At 43.3% G+C, this 20,102-nt stretch overlaps 1 protein-coding gene across 4 annotated transcripts in view; it reads right to left on the bottom strand.

Annotated features, from left to right (window-relative positions):
* Positions 1 to 20,102, bottom strand: part of LOC137656824 (NFX1-type zinc finger-containing protein 1-like) — an 80,447-nt gene that overhangs the window by 50,474 nt on the left and 9,871 nt on the right. For all 4 annotated transcript variants that reach the window (XM_068391144.1, XM_068391141.1, XM_068391142.1 and 1 more), the window contains exons 3-5: positions 10,086 to 12,878; positions 3,643 to 3,726; positions 2,937 to 3,039 (exon numbers count right to left, since the gene is read on the bottom strand). In XM_068391144.1, coding sequence (XP_068247245.1) covers positions 2,937 to 3,039; positions 3,643 to 3,726; positions 10,086 to 12,878 — 2,980 coding nt within the window. The remainder of the gene's footprint in view (positions 1 to 2,936; positions 3,040 to 3,642; positions 3,727 to 10,085; positions 12,879 to 20,102) is intronic.

The raw sequence follows: 20,102 nt of genomic DNA, 5'->3' as shown, positions 1-20,102 counted from the left end.
ATGAGCGTGCGAGTACAAGTTTGGTGAAGGCAGGAGCTGCTGACTGCATGCCCAGAGCAAACTCGGAGGGAGGAGAGCGAGGGGTTGCAGACACAAACTGTTCCGGATACAAGTCCCTGAACAAGGCAAGGACTTTCCGAAAGTCTAAGGAGGGCGGCGTAGACTTGGGTTCTTCTAAGTCGGAGTGCGGATCGTCCAAATGCGCAGCCTCGTCATCAGATACTCCATCATCCGAAAGCTGAGGAGGAAGTGGCAAAGGTGGAGCAGAAAGCTGAACGGCTGAATCCGGCAGCACGGGTGCATGCGTAGCTGCTGCGGATCCAACATCATGCCGCTGCTGGTCAGTCTGCGAGCTGGCAACAACAAAAGCAGAGTGCTGGTGCGTGGGAGGGACTGCCGTGGGTTGCGGAGCATGCCGCATGGGTTGCGGAGCATGCCGCATGGGTTGCGGAGCATGCCGCATGGGTTGCGGAGCATGCCGCATTGTGTCAAAACACGGCAGCTCGACAGCACCTTCCCACTGCTGATGCGGTAGCTCACGCATGTCAACGGAGGGTGCAGCATGAACATGCGTCTGGCAGGGTGGACTGCGCATCGGTGGTGGAGCTCTCACAGGTGGAGTGTGGGAGCAGGCAGCCGCAGTATCTGCTGAGCGCACAACCGTGGCAGGTTGTAGGTTAACTGGTGCAGAGTCAACCTTCTCAGCACGATACTCCTGCATAAAGGAAGCAAGCTGAGACTGCATAGTCTGCAGCATGGACCACTTAGGATCTACCGTGGTTGGTGCGGCAACAGACGGAGTAGTTGCCTGCTGCGGAACCACTCTACCTCTCTTGGGAGGTGTGCAGTCTTCGGAAGACTGTGGCGAGTCCGAACTGACCCAGTGGCTACACCTGGGCCGTTGGACTCGCTCGGAAGGGACCTTACGCTTGAGAGGTCGTGAGACCTTGGTCCAACGTTTCTTCCACAGACGAGGAATGATAGGGCTCATTCGTCTGTTTGTGGATGGGACGATCTCTGACAGATACGTCCGCAACCACTGAGGGTACATCCGTACGCTGATCAAGGCCTGCCGAACCCTTTGGTCCTTCGACATTGCTTCTCCCCTGGGCTTGGGAGCTTGCAAGAGGTCCCGGACTGGGAGGACGACTGGCACGAACAGATGTACCCTCATGCGCAACACTGACACTGACACTTTTCACTTCACTTGCACTCACTACACTTCCCACTGCACTTTGCGCTTTCAACTCTTTGACATCTGCCAAAAGTTGATTCCGGTCATTAGCTAATGACTCCACTCTGTCACCAAGAGCTTGAATGGCACGCATCATGTCCGCCATGGAGGGTTGAGCACTAGTAGCAGGGTCGGGAGTCACCACTACAGGGGAAGGAATAGGTTGAGGGGCATGGGGAGAGGAAAAATCAAAAGAGCGAGAAGAACTCCTCCTGATCCTATCCTTCTCTAGCCTACGTGCATTTTTAAGGAATTCATTAAAATCGAATTCCGAAAGCCCAGCGCATTCCTCACATCGATCTTCCAATTGACAGGATTTACCCCTACAATTGGAACAAACGGTGTGAGGATCTATAGAGGCCTTCGGAAGACGCCTAGAACAAGCCCTAACGCTACACTGCCTGTACTTAGGGACTTGAGAATGGTCAGACATCTTGAATAGTAGAAATAGTCAAGGGGGAATTCCAAAATCTAGCAAAGTTCGTTAATAATTAATCCAAATTTAATCAAAAAGCTTGATAAGCTAATGATAAAGGTTCCTGAATAGCGAAGGCTAAAATCTAGAGCGAATACATCACCAAAATCGTGAAAAACAACTCCAGAAACAACAGCGTATCCAAGTAGGTCTTGACGGTGGCACGACAGAGGAAAAATTGAGTTCTTGTTGACAAGAAGTACCTGAGTACCTACTCGACAGATGGCGCTGTTGTGTACACCCCCACCTGTATAGCGATCGCTGGCGTATCCCGACCTTAGATTTCTGTCGGGCAACAGAGTTGACAGCTACATGATCATCAGGTAAGATTAATATTGAAAAAATAAAGTTACAGTATTTGATTTTATAACTTATTATATATTGTGCAGTACATCATAATTACTCAGCCTAACCAACTTTACATACTGACTCAAATGAAAATTAAATAAAAAACTAAAGCACTTAAAAAGTACTCCCAGATATCTCCTTCAGAAATGTATCATCCTATAAGATTATGCAATTATATATGGTTTCAGTACAATACTGTTCAGTGGATGCAATTAAAGGTTGTTCTCTGCTGAGTGCCTTCAGCCCAATTGCATGGTTTCCATTCTTTAACTTCATCTGCTCCCTTCAGTCTCTTCCCATAATCTTATGACTTTTTTTTTTCCCTTAACTTTCTCCAATTTACATGTTCATGTAGATATTTGGTCGTCTTGATTCATTTCCAGGGTAATTTAATAAAAAAAAAAAAAAAAAATCATACACTACCGACTATCAACTGAAAAGTTGAATAAAGTGACTATCCTCTGTCTATGCCCATAAAAACTATACACGATAGTTAAATAAAAACAAGAAAACCAAATTAAAAAATCAGATGTATATGAAACGTATACAGTACTAAATTTATTTTGTACATTGCACAAATGATAATATATCTAAATGAAAAGGAAGCAATAAAAAGTATTCCACCAACATGAAATTTCAGTTTCATACACAGTATAATATTGAGTATATCAACAATAGACAAGTGGTGGTAAATTGGGGAAAAAACTATCACCAGTTGTGATTAATGAATTCTCATCTGCAACCCCCTACATTGTTCTACAACTCTCTTTACACATCTGAATTAATTTTAGTTTAAAGGTTAGTTTTTTTTTTCTTTAAATATAAGAAATTAATAGAACCTAAATTCATATCTGACACAATTATACTGTATATACTTACGAGACTTTGTTCTTGATGAGCCGCTCAAACAGGGACGTCCCCAAATTAAACTTTGTAGACAACTCATACACGGTGGCACTAGGCTGCAGCTGCTGGTGATCACCTAACAAAGTAACAACCTTTTAAGAAATTTGTTATATAAATGTACTCAGAGTATTAAAAGACTACCCAAATTAGACAGCTCACCATTGCTGGAACATGTAGAGTACTGTCTAAGGGAGCTCTAAGGTGGGGAAGTTTTTTACTAATGTGGTTTAGTATTTGATGTTTTCTGCACTGTCTCTTGGGCCTAAATTCCATTCCCTTCTGACTTTCAAATTTTCCATTTTTCCATCTGGTCTCTTAGAATCCGTCTATATTCTTCCATATTTCTTGTTCCATTAAATTTTTGCTATCACTCTCAAATGAACTCCAGGTTTCTTTTGCATTTCTTTAAATGACTTTGTGGTCCAACTGAATGCATTAAAATAATATCTAACTTTAATCAGACAACAAAAGATAAAGTATATCATTAATCAATGGGAAATAGGGTATATGAAAAAATAGGCCATTAGCAAATGTACTGCTACAAAGGAATAACTACTGTGAACAATAAAAAATAATTAATAGTCTAATATTAAAAATAGTCTGTCTATAAACTTGAGAAATTATACAATTAAATTCCTGATGCAAAGCACTGATTGCACAATTATTTTGCTCTACTTACCTATCATGATAAGATGCTTGCACGCGTGTGTTAGAGCTGTTATTACATGGGCTTCTAAAATTTCTGCAGCCTCTTCAATGATTACTGTAATAGAGATAAAATTATAGTGTTGGTAAAAGAGCACAAATGATGTTCAGGTATATGGCTTAATGAAGGAAAATCAAGATCTAATTTGAATTTTACAATTGGACATCCTTATCTGCTTGTGCTACATTTAACCCTAAGGTGAACGTGGAAATTTTTGGAAAAGAAAATCTTAACTTTATGGACGGTAAAATTTTCTTAAACTTACAGTAGTAGTAGTAAGAATACCCTTAAAGAGTAATTGTACCTTGAATGTCAAGTACTGTAGAGTCAAACGCCTAGCTACGAAAGAATCGGTTTATGAAATTTTCACTTTACGGAAGGAGATGCGAAGAATTTTAAGACTCGGATCATGAAAAATGTTTTGGACAACGAAAAGCGGTACGGAGCAGGAGCCAGACCGTATCCGGGACGGATTTTAAAATTCGCGCGCCGCCAGCCCGTAAACTCGCTACCATCCTTCTGCGTTCCCATTGGTTATCTCCCTACTCGGATACTAGTTATCACCATGAGATCCTGCTCTCCTACTGGTTAACATCTACTGCACTGTATCCCATTGTGCATCTACGCATCGGCGTTCCTATGTCCTCTTGTTCTGGCAACAGTATGGTACGCATTGACTTAGTGTTTGTGATTTTGCAACAATTTTACAGTACGTACTGTTATCGTGTGTGATACTTACGATACATTATAAGCCATAGGTCCAAAGAAAGTTGCTGATGTCAAGGGAAAGAAGAGGATGATGTTTTCCATGGAGATGAAGATGGACATAATCAAGAAATACGAGGCTGGCATGTGGTTGTGTGCTCAGGAAAATTTGAGGAAACAGGCAGAAACAAGCTTCTTTGGACGAATATTTTAGCTAGGGACCTTTGGTAGAAGCAGAACAAGCGCCAGCTAAGAAAAGTGGCAGTGATGAAGAAAATACGTAGTGTAATTAAATTTAGAAAATAGAAAACTTAAAGTAAGAAAAAAATAGAAAAAGGAAAAAAAAGAAATTTTATTTTAAGTTTATCATAAAGTTATTCCTGCCTGTCATTTGTAGATGAGTTTCCTAAAATTAAGTGTTAATGTTTTCTGTCATTTATAATTCTGTTTTGTAAATTTCAGTGTTTACGTTTTCTGCCACTTGTATGTAAATGTTTTCATCCTCCTCTACCACCCCGCACTTCGCTCTCGCATATCGCCTCACTCCAAGTAGGGTTCCACAATTTTGTTACTGTATTTTTACTGTTTGCTCAAATTAAATACTTCTTTTTCAGATTATCAATTTTTAATTTATTATTAAATGATCAAAATAGACTACTTTTCATATATTTGGTACTGTTTAGTGGTGCATATCCTTTTGATAATCATTTAATGAAGTGTTTTTCTAGGGTCTGGAACGAATTAGGCTATTTACATGTAAAAGGTGACTCCCTACACGAAAAAAATCACTTTACGAAAGCCCTTACGGAACCAATTAATTTCGTGTTGCGAGGCATCACTGTACTATGTTAGTAATGCAGCACATAGTATTGTACAACTTTACATTACAATTTCATACATGCAATATCAATATGCCCCTTTTCTCTCTTGCATTTGAAAGCCTATCTAAGTTCATGTTGACTTGACAATCAGCGAGTTGGCCATCAAAGAGCCAAAAGTGAAAGCTAAACTGCTAGATTAGTCAGCGATTGATTGATTGATTTAACGTTTTCAGGAATCATGACATCTAAGGTCATTGACGCCGAGATTAGTCAGCAAGCGGGTAACCATTGTTGAATGGCGAAAGGAGATATGCCGACGGGTCATCTAAGGTTGAGCGACTGGGTGGTTGCAACTACCTGGAGAGTCGAGGACCGGCGTTCGTTGATGAGCAGGTGAAGGTTTGACGAGGGCCGTAAGGCTGGCAAACGACAAGACCGAGGAGAGTCTGAGGTAACAGGCGAAAGGTGATCAGCGAGATTCCTATTGGTGATCGGATATCGATGACCTGGAGATCAACGATTGGTAAAAGCACGTGCAGACAATCGACGATCGACAGGGTGATCAGAGATCGGCAATCGGTGACTTGCGATCGGCAATCGTTGATCTGGCAAGGTAGGCTGGCAACCGTTGAGCTGGCAAGGTAAGCTGGCGATCAATGAGCTGTTGATCGGAGTGCCACAAAATAGGCCAGCTGGCGGATGATCCGATAAGCTGAGGACAGCAGTATGGTTCAATGATCGACTACTGTAGTTGATGATCGGCGAGCCAGAGATTGGTGGTCAATGCTCGGAGCTCTGAGAGGACGCTCGGAGTGCTGGCGATTGACACACAGATTGTTAGAGTAAGGTTTCATGATCGGAGTGTTGACCTAATGATCGGTGAAAGACGATCGATGAAAGGCAATCGGAGCGCTAGTGATCTGCAAGCTACCAATAGCCGACTATCAGGGATCGGCGATCAGCGAGCTAGTGATCAGCAAGCTGACAATTGGCTATCGGTGAGCTGGAGAACAGCAAGCTGATAATTGGCTATCAGTGAGCTGGGAATCAGCGATCAGCGAGACTGGAGGTCGACGATCGGAGAAAGAGACGAGCTAGCGATCAGCAAGCTGATGATTGGCTATTGGTGAAAGACAAACTACCATTCGGCGATCGGCGCCCTAGCAATAGGTGGTCGGTGAGCTGGCGATTGGCGAGCTAGCAATCGGCAAGACTGGAGGTCAACGATCGGAGAAAGACGAGCTATCGATCGGAGAGCTGGTAATCTGAGATTGGCGAGCTAATCATCGGCGATCATTGAGCTAGCGATCGGCGAGGCTGGAGCTAGTAGAAAGACGAGCTGCTGTAGGTCGAACAGCTGGACGATGATCTGGAGACAGGATGTGCCATAGGGAAGGGCAAATATCCTCAGGAGAGGTTTGCAAATAAGACCTGGACGGTGTGTTATAAACCGGGGTTCATTAACAAGTAGGTGCGCAGTGAGCTAGCAATCGGCGAGCTGGCAGTCGACGTGCTGGCAATAGGCTCGCGAACGAGACCTTGACGGTTCGTCATGAACCGGGGTTCATTGACGAGTAAGCACGCGGTGAGCTAGCGATTGGCGAGTTGGCAATCAGTACACTGGCAATCGGCGAGCTAGTGATCGACGATCGGCAGGAGATCGGCAAACGGACAATCACCAAGTTGACGATTGCTATCGGCACTGGTGATCAGCGACTGGCGAGACTGGAGAATGACGAACTACTGTACAATAGGTCGGAACAGCTGGTCAGCGAACAGCCAAACGATGATCTTGAGACAGGAAGTGCCCTTTGAAAGGGCAAGCATCCTTGGGATAGGCTCACAAATGAGACCTCGACGGTGCATCACGAAGCGGGATTCGTTGACGAGCAGGCGAGTCCGAAGAATCAGGAGAAGGACGGGAACGATGGGATCCAAGACCACGGTGACGAACTCCCGAAGGGGAAGGCGGATCAACAGGCCTCTGAAGAGGAGTCTCTATGATGGCCTCTCTCACAAACGAGAGGTGAACATTCGCAGGAGACTTGCCTCGGCCTTTGCTCCGGGCTCAACGGAAGAGTTGACTCAGCCAAGGGGGGGGGGGAGCGTAGTATTATGCGTAGAAACAGCAACAGTAATTTGTGTCAATGTGATGATGATGATGAAGGGAAGTTCTCCCTCGGAAGGGAAGACAACCCAACACCTGGTGAGAATAACTCTCCCTCGGAAGGGAAAGTAGTCCAACCCCTGGAGGCAGACCTCCGGGCAGAGCTCTTTGCTACCTATCAACAAGCCTTGTTCAACTTGAAGATCTGCAGAGCCCGCTGCATGCGAAAATGTAGCCAAAGCTAGTTCCTTAAAGACAGTGTGCTGATCAGGAGCTGCCACAGGTGCAGGACAGGAAAGTGTTGGCGCAGTGACAGCAGATTCACCAGGCACGAACAGCACTGCTCTTCTACGTCGGCTATCTTTGTCAAACAAATAAGAATGGCATTGCTAAATGAGGAAAAATACAATAAATTATTTAACAAAAACTCCCGTGGGAGGAGCACCTAGTCTGATTACGGGAGAGGTTTCCACTGCGAGAACAGACACAAAATAAGGACTGCGCACTCCCTTCCCCAGCCGACATCGACGGGAGGAGAATGCCAGCAAAAAAACTGTAACAAAACAAAAATTTCAATTAATTCATTCGGTTAAGAATATTCACTACTTGGGAGAACCACTCAACCCTCCGGTGGGAAAGGGGTTCCTGCAGAGATGAAGCTGAAAAGTAAAATTACAAACATTTATAATTTCACTTAATGAAGAAACCATTTGGAAGTACAACCTAACCCCTGAACATAGAAGGTGCTCCCCTGGCAGAGTATACTGCCACCCGCCCATGAAAAGTGAGAGGCGATGACCTTGAGAAAGAGCAAGAACAAAGTCAAGCTCTCAGAAGGACGCACTCCCTTCCCCAAACAGATTCTAAATACAGTAGAGTGGAAGGCGACAGCAACAGCTGAAAGGAGGAGTATCCAAAAGATGACTATTCCCCTGCCGCAGCGGCCGAGTCTCATGGAAAGCTATCCACCAATGGGATGACCAATGTCCATGGGGGAAAAGGTTCTCCATCCTTGAGAACCTTATGTACTGCGGTATCACACAAACAGCAACATACACTGTAAGGAAAGCTACAATATTTATATAACAACATTAAAAATGCTTCCATATGTATAGAAGTAGAAAAAGACAAAGATTAATGGCAGTCGAAAATAAGAGAAGAGGAAAAGCGGCAACAACCGCTCACCCTCTGAGCCAAAAGTAAAGTGAAGCACAGTCATAGGTGTATAAGTGAAGGGGGTAGCTAGCTACCCCCCCTAGCCCCCCTAACTAGCGGGATGGGTTGTTAACCTTCGCTAAATCTTAATGCCTCGTCCTTTCAGCTTGGCCAAAAGTAATACCCCTATTAAATAGTGAAGGTTTGTATTCCAGTTACGGAACAAATGACCAGAACCATGCAGTTTATATATTATACAGTACACTATACTATAACGATTTTCAATTCACACAAAAGTTATGCATTCTGTTATCATTGTGAATCCCGAAACTTCAGAAACGCTGTTAAGAAATCACCTACAGCACTACCTTAAGAAATACAATTTTAAATCTTTTTATAAAACCAGGTACAGTAATTGAATGACAAGTTTCCCTACATGAATCATTATGAATGTTTGGTTAAGTAAAGGTTATTTGGAAATAATAAGTGACACTGGAACAATTAGGGTGTTTGCTTCCCTAACAAAGCTAGAGTACTGTATTACAACTTGAAACCATGGTTCATGGTCAGGTCCTACTTATCTTGATAATGCCTAAATTAGTATATATTCACCTACTTCAGTAAACCTGAACTAAAGTCAGTCCTCTGAACAGAAATATGTATCTTACAGCAAGAATAAAGTCAGTATTGGGACATAAATTTATATATAGGTTCTTTCCAATTTTGAATTTCAGTACAGCGTCTTGTTACACCTTTCAGTTTAACACCCCCTATAAAGTTACTTTTTTAAAAGGATTTTACTTTCCAATACATAAAGCCTCGACCTACTGCCATTTCATACATATAAAAATGCCCTTGTAACAGTTCTGATAGATGAAAATTCAAAATTTTACAATCAGAGCTGCTACATGGGCCTTTATATATGAATGAAATAGCAGTAGGTTGAGTCTCTCTGTATTGGAAAATGAATTTCTTAATAGAAATACTGTAACTTGAAAGGGTTTAACAAGATAGTAAAATTCTTAAAATTAGAAAGTAGAGTATCTGCATGAAAATTCACATCACAATATTGACTTTTGGTTGTTGTTGTTATTACTAATAGCTAAGCTACAACCCTAGTTGAAAAAGCAAGATGCTATAAGCCCAAGGGCTCCAACAGGGAAAAATAGCATAGTCAGGAAAGGAAATAAATAAACGATCTAAGAAATAGAGATCAATTAAAATAAATCATTTTAAAAACAGTAACATCAAAACATATATTTCATCATATATATATTTCTGTACAGAGACTAGTTAAGGTATACATAAAAATAAGGTAAATAGTTCAAAATAGGGTAAAATATGTATAGGGTATAAATAATACATGACCTTTTAATCATCAAATATACTACACAAAAATTTTGTCATGCTATTCAAACGTAATTATTAGTTCACCTTTTGGGAGTTATGGTAGCTTGATAACTAATTAAATTACACTTTCCTCAATATATGAAAAATTATATTTCATACGAGTGGTGGCTTTCTTTTATGTCATATTGTGGCAATAAGGAACTAATTGTAAAATCTAATTTCTGATCCATATGTTAAAATAAACATTTACAATATGAGAAAACGTTAGGAAGACTTACCGATGGAAGGTTGCAATGCCTGTAATACACAATTATATTGTGCTGCTCCTGTGGTTGTCATTCCAACTACAGAGGCATGCCGCATCACATGTAAATACTCTTGATCTTTCACTTCATTGTAAACTGTAGCAGTCTGTTCAAATCTATCTTCCACCTTACGTAGATCTTTGACCAATTTTTCAGCTAGTTTGTGAATCCACAGTTTATACAAAAGCCAGCGGTCATAGAAATGCAGTGATGATATGCTGTATTTTTCAAGAGATTTTGCCCTCTTTTCATCAAATGGAACCTTCAAACCATGAGTGAGCAGTGTGAGACTAACATTTCGCTTGCGAATTTCCTTTTCACACGCCAAAGCATCTGCACCTTCACTTTCTTTCAATTCATTCCAGTCCCTTATGGAGGATTCCAGTCCCCAAAGAGTTACGCTATACCTGAGGGCACACCTACGAGTTGAAGCTGGGATTCCAGGGATTTCAATATCAATGTCATCATCCAACATCCTACCTTCTTCTTCTTCACCATAAAGGTCAACAGCATCAAACCAAACATCTTCAACTTCTGACCTATGATTGGTAGTTATTTCTCCAACTGCCATAGTAGGGGACATTCTGAATGCATCACTCTCAATACCATTAATGAAACGAGGGTCCAACAGATACATGACAATGTCTGAATGCTGCCTTTGGAACTGACAAAGAATTTTTTCCGGGATAATGCCGTGATTTATCAACTCGTCAAAACTCAGAATTCCAGTGGGGTTTCTGAGATCTTGCACATTTTTTCGCATAGTTCGGACTTCTGATTCTTGTGTTTTTAGCTGTCTTATAACTTCACCAGAATTCTCGCGAATTGCGAAAGGTGTTACTCGTCTAGAGCGAATCTCCTTTACAAGGTTGCTAATCTGAAAATCCTTAATGATTTCACTCTTAGTTCTTGCTCCAACTCTAACAATGTTCTTTGTGAATGGTAACATTCCCTCTAAGAACTGATCAAGTGCATGGTTTGTGAAGCACACTACTAATATAGGAGTGTCTTTTCTCTCCCTTTTCCAATGCTCACTGTTATGAAGCAAGACCTGAGCAATTTTAAGACCTATGAAAGTTTTACCAGTTCCAGGTGGACCTTGTATAATGGTTAGCTTACTTGTAAGAGCACTCTTTAAAGCTCTGCGCTGTGATTCATCAATTCTTAAATCATTACATGACGGCCAGAAGTCAAGTTCTCTCATTACGTGTACATTTTGCAAAGCAGGAATTACTTGGGCCACTGGAGCAATAGGTTCCTTTCTTGGTTTGAATAACTTGCTGTATACTTCAGATGTCTTCATCATATCCTTTCTAAGCATCACCCTTAAGTCATACGTAGTCTGAGGAGTCACATAATCTGGAGGAACCATATTATTATCAACATGGACAATGAAATCTTCCATTGGGAAGGTATTTTCTGTAATCCTCTGAAGTGCAAGTAGCACATGTTTGTAAGCTGTGAAGTATGACTTTGACTCAACCATGGTAAAATTTCTGTGTGTTTTCTTTACAACTTCAGATTCAATCTTTATACCTAACAAGCCGTTCCTTAGCATTTCAGGACTCCTTTCGACAACAGATCCAAATAAAATATGATCAAAGTTGTCACTAGTAAGGCACACAAGGTTTCCAAACATAAGTCTCTTGGAATTTTCTGCTTGAAGTTTTTCGGGCAATGTAAGTTTAACAACGTCGATCAGTTTAAAATGTTTGATGTCAGCATCAACTATTTTGACATTTTTGTAAACATAGAGATCTCTATTATGTGAATGTTCATTTCTTTTTATCCCTTGGATACCATTTCTCAACGGCCTCACAAAATCCTCTCTGAGCAAACGGAACTGTACGTCTAAATAGTGTTCAACATCCTCGTATTTTCCCTGAATAATATTTCTGCGAAGAAATGGTTTATCCATGTCATTAAGCTCTATGGATGTTGGTTCTATGGACAGTTCTCTGAAGTTTTCAGGTGGTTGAAGGTCATCTTGCCATCTCTTAAAATGGCGTCTGGATGTTTCCTGACATTGGGACTGCCAGTTTTGCTTTTCCATCTCAAGAAATGTTTTGGTGTCTTCATATTTTGTGATAAGTTCCGAAAACTGGGACTGGGACACTTGGTTCATTGCCATGATGCAGCTTCCATTTAGCAAAAAGACTTGATCCATAGCTAAATTTGGCATTGCATGACAAAATTTATCTAAAATTATCCACAGGTTTTCAAAGTAAATTTGTAAATAATGCGGTTCAACTTTATCAAAAGTAACTTTTAATGTAAATTGTACTAAGAATCTTGTAAATTCAGCTTCAAAAAACTTAGTCAGCAGTATATTCAAGGACTCTGTAATTGCCCTGGTCTCAGCTGCCTTGGCTAGTACCTGCATTACCAGGCACATCTTGTGGATGTTTATATCATTGGGGTTATTCAGCATAACTTCAAAACCTGAACTTGCTGGTTGCAACTGCATCACTATTTCTTCAGGATGTTGTTCTAGCATCTTTTCAAGGGCTTTAACACCAATAGGGTGTTCCCGTTTTCTCCTCTGAAATGTTTGCCTGGAGGCTGTATTCATATTATTAGAGTTACTTGAGACGCTACTCAAATCATTGATACTTCTCGAACCTCTTGCATTTCTAGGACGTGCTCCTCCAGTATAGCCCGACCTGGGTGCTGGAGTTCTAAACTGAGAGCTTGGAGTCTTGGAGCGGTTTCGCCTCTGGCCCATTCTTGTATTACCAGCTCCTTGAACTCTTCTTGCATTATCACCTGCAACATATTACATTTATTCATATTTGCAAAACCTCAGTAATGCATTATACACTAAAATTAAGATTCTGCATATCAAAGATGGCCACAATTAGTATACTGTACTTCAAATATACAAAATAACTTTTTGAAACAGCTTGGGATACTTATTCAGTTTCACCAGGTTATATGTAGATAAAACAAAAGGAAAATTCTCGAAAAATGTAACCATTCATATACTGTATTTACACCACTATTTTTGTACAAAGCCATTACTGTACTAAAAGTACATTATTAACTATAAGTATTCCAATTCTATTCAAACTGAAAAATAAAAATTATCAGGAGACTTGAATTAAGATTTGTCAAAGTAGCCACATAAAAAGAATTAAAATATGAGATTCAGGCTTGATTGCAGAATGGTATACAGTAGATCAAGAGCTCCATAAAAACTGGATAACTATACATCACAACAGCATATGTTTCATTAATTTAATTGCCAGGATTCGAGAAGGGGGTCGGCAAAGTTCACCTCAGTGTTGCTAATTCACATAAATCTTATGGAATATGATATTTTGATTATAAAATAAATTTTTGAATATACTTACCCGGTGAATATATAATAGCTGACGTCTCGGACGGCTCGACAGAAACACAAAAACTCGCGAGCGATCGCCATGAAGGTTGCGGGTGTGCCCACCAGCGCCGACTATCGGCCAGATACCGCATATACATGTAAACAGCTCCAGTTCTTCTCATTCCGCTGGGTCTCTATCGGGGAGGAAGGGAGGGCCTTTAATTTATATATTCACCGGGTAAGTATATTCAAAAATTTATTTTATAATCAAAATATCATTTTTAAATATTAAACTTAGCCGGTGAATATATAGCTGATTCACACCCATGGTGGTGGGTAGAGACCAGTATTAATACAATAAAGGCGTATATGCTTAGAGTTTTTGACAGTTGTATCATAACAAAACCCAAATAAATATAGGTACCTGGTAAGGAAGCTGACTCTGACGATTACTCTGCCTTGTTAGTCCGCTTTCCTCACGAAGCACAGCCATCCTCTTAGGATGCTGAAAGACTCCCAGGAGCTGTTATATCCAGGGCGACAACCCATACAACAGGACCTCATCAAAACCCTTAATCTGGGCGCTCTCAAGAAACGACATTTGACCACCCGCCAAATCAAAAAGGATGCGAAAGGCTTCTTAGCCTTCCGTACAACCCAAAACAAGATTAAAAACATTTCAAGAGAAGATTAAAAGGATATTGGAATTAAGGGAATGTAGTGGTAGAACCCTCACCCACTACTGCACTCGCTGCAACGAATGGACCCAGTGTGTAGCAGTCCTCATAAAGTGTCTGGACGTCTTTTAAGTAAAATGAAGCGAACACCGACTTGCTCCTCCAAAAGGTCGCGTCCATAATACTTCGTAGAGATCTGTTTTGCTTAAAGGCCACGGAAGTTGCTATCGCTCTTACTTCGTGCGTCTTGACCTTAAGCAAGCAACGATCTTTTTCACTCAAGTGAGAATGAGCCTCTCGGATTAAAAATCTAATAAAATACGATAAAGCATTTTTAGACATAGGCAATGAGGGCTTCTTAACTGAGCACCACAAGGCCTCAGATCCACCTCGTAAGGATTTGGTACGAGCTAAATAAAACTTAAGAGCTCTAACTGGACACAGTACTCTTTCAAGCTCGTTGCCTACGATCTCTGAAAGGCAAGGTATATCAAACGACTTAGGCCAAGGACGAGAAGGCAGTTCATTTTTGGCCAAGAAACCAAGCTGAAGCGAACATGTGGCTTTATCTGTAGAAAAGCCGATGTTTTTACTGAAGGCATGGATCTCACTGACCCTTTTAGCCGAAGCCAAGCACACTAAGAAAAGCGTCTTGAGGGTGAGATCCTTCAGGGAGGCTGAATGTAATGGCTCAAACCTGTCGGACATTAGGAACCTTAGGACCACGTCTAAGTTCCATCCAGGAGTTGCCATACGACGCTCCTTAGAGGTCTCGAAAGACTTAAGGAGATCTTGGAGATCTTTATTATTGGACAGATCTAAGCCTCTATGTCTGAACACAGAAGCCAACATGCTCCTGTAGCCCTTAATAGTGGGAGCCAAGAGGGAGCGAACATTTCTCAGATGTAGGAGAAAGTCTGCAATTTGGGCTACAGAGGTACTGGAAGAGGAAATGGATGATGACTTGCACCAGTCTCTAAAGACTTCCCACTTCGACTGGTAGACCTTGATGGTAGAAGCTCTCCTAGCTCTCGCAATCGCTCTGGCTGCCTCCTTCGAAAAACCTCGAGCTCTTGAGAGTCTTTCGATAGTCTGAAGGCAGTCAGACGAAGCGCGTGGAGGCTTTGATGAAGACTCCTTACGTGGGGCTGCCGTAAGAGATCCATCCTTAAAGGAAGACTCCTTGAAAAGTCTACCAGCCATTGAAGTACCTCTGTGAACCACTCTCTCGCGGGCCAGAGGGGAGCAACCAACGTCAACCTTGTCCCTTCGTGAGAGGCGAACTTCTGCAGTACCTTGTTGATGATCTTGAACGGCGGGAATGTGTACGCGTCCAGGTGAGACCAGTCCAGTAGAAATGCATCTATGTGGGCCGCCTCTGGATCTGGGACTGGAGAGCAATAGGTCGGGAGCCTTTTGGTCAACGAGGTGGCAAAGAGGTCTATGGTGGGTTGACCCTAAGTCACCCAAAGACTCTTGCACACGTCCTTGTGGAGGGTCCATTCTGTGGGGATCACCTGACCTCTCCGACTGAGACAGTCTGCCAAGACGTTCAAGTCCCCCTGGATGAATCTTGTCAACAGGGAGATGCCTCGATTTTTTTACCAGATGAGGAGGTCCCTTGCGATGACGAACAGTGTGTGGGAGTGAGTGCCTCCTTGCTTGGAGATGTACGCCAAGGCTGTGGTGTTGTCCGAATTGACTTCTACCACTTTGTTTCGAAGAATGCTCTCGAAACTCGTCAAGGCCAAGTGAACCGCTAACAGCTCCTTGCAGTTGATGTGCATGCTCTTCTGATCCAACGTCCAAAGACCCGAACATTCCAGACCGTCCAGAGTCGCTCCCCAACCCAAATCCGACGCGTCTCAGAACAACACGTGGTTTGGGTTCTTGACCGCCAGGGACAGACCCTCTCGCAGACTATGTTGCTGTCCCACCAGTTCAGGCACGTTTTTACTGGCTCGGAGACCGGGATTGACACAGCTTCCAAAGTCTTGCTCTTGTTCCAGTGAGAGTCTAGATGGAACTGGAGAGGACGAAGGTGAAGTCTCCCTAGTGAGACAAATTGCTCTAGGGATGACAGAGTCCCTAAGAGGCTCATCCAACTTCTCACTGAGCAACGGTCTTTTTTCAGCATGAGGCGGACTTTGAGCAGGGCTTGCTCTATCCTGGTGGCAGACGGAAAAGCCCGAAAAACTAGACTGCGAATCTCCATCCCCAAATAGAGAATCGTCTGGGAGGGATTCAGTTGAGACTTTTCTAAGTTCACCAACAGTCCCAACTCCTTTGCCAGACCCAACGTCCATTGAAGGTCCTGCAGACAGCGATGACGGGACGATGCTCTGAGAAGCCAGTCGTCCAAGTACAGGGAGGCTCGAATTCCCGATAAATGAAGGAATTTTGCCACATTCCTCATGAGCCTCGTAAACACGAGAGGAGCAGGGCTGAGGCCGAAGCACAGTGCTCGGAACTGGTACACCACATTCCTGTAAACAAACCTCAGATACGGTTGAGAATCTGGGTGTATAGGAATGTGGAAGTACGCATCCTGCAGGTCGAGAGAGACCATCCAGTCTCCCTCTCTGACCGCTGCTAGGACGGACTTCGTGGTCTCCATCGTAAATTTTGTTTTTATAACAAAAACGTTGAGCGCACTGACGTCCAGCACTGGCCTCCAACCTCCCGTATGCTTTGGGACTAGGAAGAGACGGTTGTAAAATCCCGGTGATTGAAGGTCCGAGACTTTCACCACCGCTCCCTTCTCTAGCTACAGAGAAACCTGCTGATGTAGAGCTTGTCTCCTTGACTCCTCTCGATACCTGGGAGAGAGGTCTAAAGGAACTGTTACTAGAGGAGGTCTGCGTACAAAAGGTATTTTGTACCCCTCCTTGAGCAACAACACAGACTCTTGGTCTGCACCCCTCTTCTCCCAGGCCTGCCAGAAGCTGTTCAGTCTGGCCCCTACCGCTGTCTGAGGACGTGGGCAGTCAGACTCTGCCACGGGAGGACTTGGAACCTCTCCTCTTGCCTCTTTTACCGTCGGCACGAGCGCCTCCCCTGCTGGGGGCTCTGCCACGAAAGGGCGGGATAAACCTAGTCGCTGGGGTATCGATCTTGGGTCTCACGACATAAGACGATGAAGGAGCACCCTTGCGAGCAGAAGTCGCCATCAGGTCGTGTGTATCCTTCTGCACCAGCGAAGCCGCAATGTCCTTGATCAGCTGTTGAAGAAACAAGGCGCAGCTGATAAGGGGGCAAAGAGAAGCTCCGACCTTTGACAGGGAGTAACTCCTGCCGAAAGGAACGAGCAAAGAGTCTCCCTCTTCTTCAGGACTCCAGCCGTAAAGGTAGCGGCGAGCTCATTGGAGCCATCACGGATGGCTTTGTCCATGCAAGACATAATAAGCACGGAAACATCCTGGTCGGTCGACGAGATCTTCCTGCTTAAAGCTCCTAGAGACCAATCTAAAAAGTTAAAAACTTCGAAGGCCCTGTAAACCCCTTTAAGGAGATGGTCAAGGTCCGAGGAGGACCAACAAACTTTAGAGCGTCTCATGGCCAGGCGGCGGGGAGAGTCTACGAGGCTTGAGAAGTCTCCCTGGGCAGAGGCAGGGACTCCCAAGCCGAGAACTTCTCCCGTGTCATACCAGACGCTCGCTCTAGAAGCTAGTTTAAAAGGAGGGAAAGCAAAGGCCGTCTTCCCCAAACTCCTCCTGGTAACCAACCAGTCGCCTAGCAAACGTAAAGCCCTCTTAGAAGAGCGAGAGAGCACTAGCTTAGTAAAAGAAGGCTTCGAAGTAGCTAGGCCTAGCGCAAACTCTGACGGAGGCGAACGAGGAGCAGAAGTTACAAAATGGTCTGGGAAAAGATCCTTAAAAATCATCATGATTTTCTTAAAGTCCATAGAGGGTTGAGCAGCCTTAGGCTCTTCTCCGTCTGATAAAACACCCAAAAGAATATCAGTAGGCGGAGGATCAGCAACATCCTCATCTGAAGGAACCTCGTCCGACAATTGACGAGTCTCAAGAAAAGGAGAGACCTGCCGCGGTGGCAATGCTTGACAGGCAAAGTCCACACGCAAAGGAGCAGCAATAGCAGTCAAGGAAGCGACGTCATGTCGCTGCTGAAAGGACTGACCAGCAACAACAACAGGAGTTGATGGACGCTCGACGTCAAGTCGAGACTTCCTTGACTGCCTAGACTGAGCAGTCAAAACAACCCTTGACTGCGGTGCTTGACGCTCAACGTCAAAACAAGGCAACTGAGCTGGTTGGCGAACGTCCTGAACGTCAACACGAGACTGCGGCGGCTGAACGTCAACACGAGGCTGCGGCAGCGGCTGAAAGTCAACACGGGACTGCAGCGAGTGAGGATCCAAGTCACGTGACTGACGTGACAAACTACCGACATCACGTTTCATAACGTCAAAAGGACGAGTAAAAGCTTGTTTGGGCGGCTGACGGCCAGTCTCTCGATCAGCGTAACGGCGAGGATCATCGTGAACCTGCTCAACGGTATACTCCTCCATAAGGGAGGCAAGCTTAGTCTGCATATCCTGCAGGACAACCCATTTAGGATCAACGGGAGTCGGGACGGGCCGAGACGATGGTAACGTCTGTGTCGGCAAAACATTGCCTTTACTGAGACTCTCGGAGCCCGTGTTACGCTTACGTTTAATCGGCGAACAGTCTTCCGACGACTGCAAAGGGTCAGAGCTGTCCCAATGGCTACAGCCAGGATGCTGGACCTGTCCTGAAGGGACTGACTTCTGCTTCAAGGGTCTAGAAACCTTGCGCCAAGGTTTCTTTTGCGAGAAGCCTTCGGATGACGAGGAGAAAACAGCCTCGCTCGTCTTATGGTAGGGGCGATCTTGACGAGACACGCCCGATACCACAGAGGGAACGTCTGTACGTTGGTTAAAGCCTCTCGTACCCTTAAGTCCTACGACATTACTTCTCCCTGGTGCAGGGGAGCCTGAAAGAGGTCTCGGACTAGGGGAACGACAAGCACGAACAGACGAACCCTCGGTCGCAACACTAAAAACACTTTGCGCACATATCACTTTATCCCCACGATTTTCTGATTTGGCACTCTGACACTTTAATAAATTCACATCCGACATGAGTTGATTACGGTCCGATGCTAAGGACTCAACTCTCTCGCCCAAAGCTTGAATGGCAAGCAACATATCCCGCATGGATGGTTCATGAGTGCTAGTAGAGGGTTCAGGAACAACTACTACAGGGGAAGGATTAGGTTCAGGGGCATGGGAGGAGGAAAATTCCAACGACCTAGAGGAGCTTCTCCTCACCCTATCTCTCTCAAGCTTACGAGAATATTTATCAAACTCTAGCCAGTCGAATTCCGACAAGACCATGCACTCATCACACATGCACTCATCACACCGATCTCCTAACTGGCAGGTTTTACCCCGGCAATTAGAACACACGGTATGTGGGTCGAGAGAGGCCTTGGGAAGACGTTTGTTACAATCCCTAGCATAAGTGAACCCTCGCTACTTCGCGGTTCGACCATCGCGGATTCACCACTTCGCGGATTTTTTCCATAACCCATATATATACAGTAATAAATATATATATATATATATATATATATATATATATATATATATATATATATATATATATATATATATATATATATATATATATATATATACACACACACACACACACACATATATATATATATATATATATATATATATATATATATATATATATATATATATATATCTAAAGTAGGAAGATGTGATGTAGTTCTAAGGGAAAAGTATGGGAAATGCTGTATGTCTGGGTAATAAGCAAAGCTCTACCTCCAGTTTGTTTCTTCATTATGATCAGAGATAAATGTAAATAAAACATTGGTTGCCATTTTTTATCGTGCTTTTTAGCGTGTTTAGGAAACCATTGATATAAAATCGCCTTTAATATTTGTGCCTGTTTTAGTTTAGGGTACTGTAGTACATGC

The sequence above is a fragment of the Palaemon carinicauda genome, chromosome 17 (assembly GCF_036898095.1).
Source record: "Palaemon carinicauda isolate YSFRI2023 chromosome 17, ASM3689809v2, whole genome shotgun sequence".
In the NCBI taxonomy this organism is placed as follows: Eukaryota; Metazoa; Arthropoda; class Malacostraca; order Decapoda; family Palaemonidae; genus Palaemon; species Palaemon carinicauda.
The sequence above is the reverse complement of the archived record's forward strand: the minus strand, read 5'-3'. Positions and strand labels throughout refer to the sequence as shown.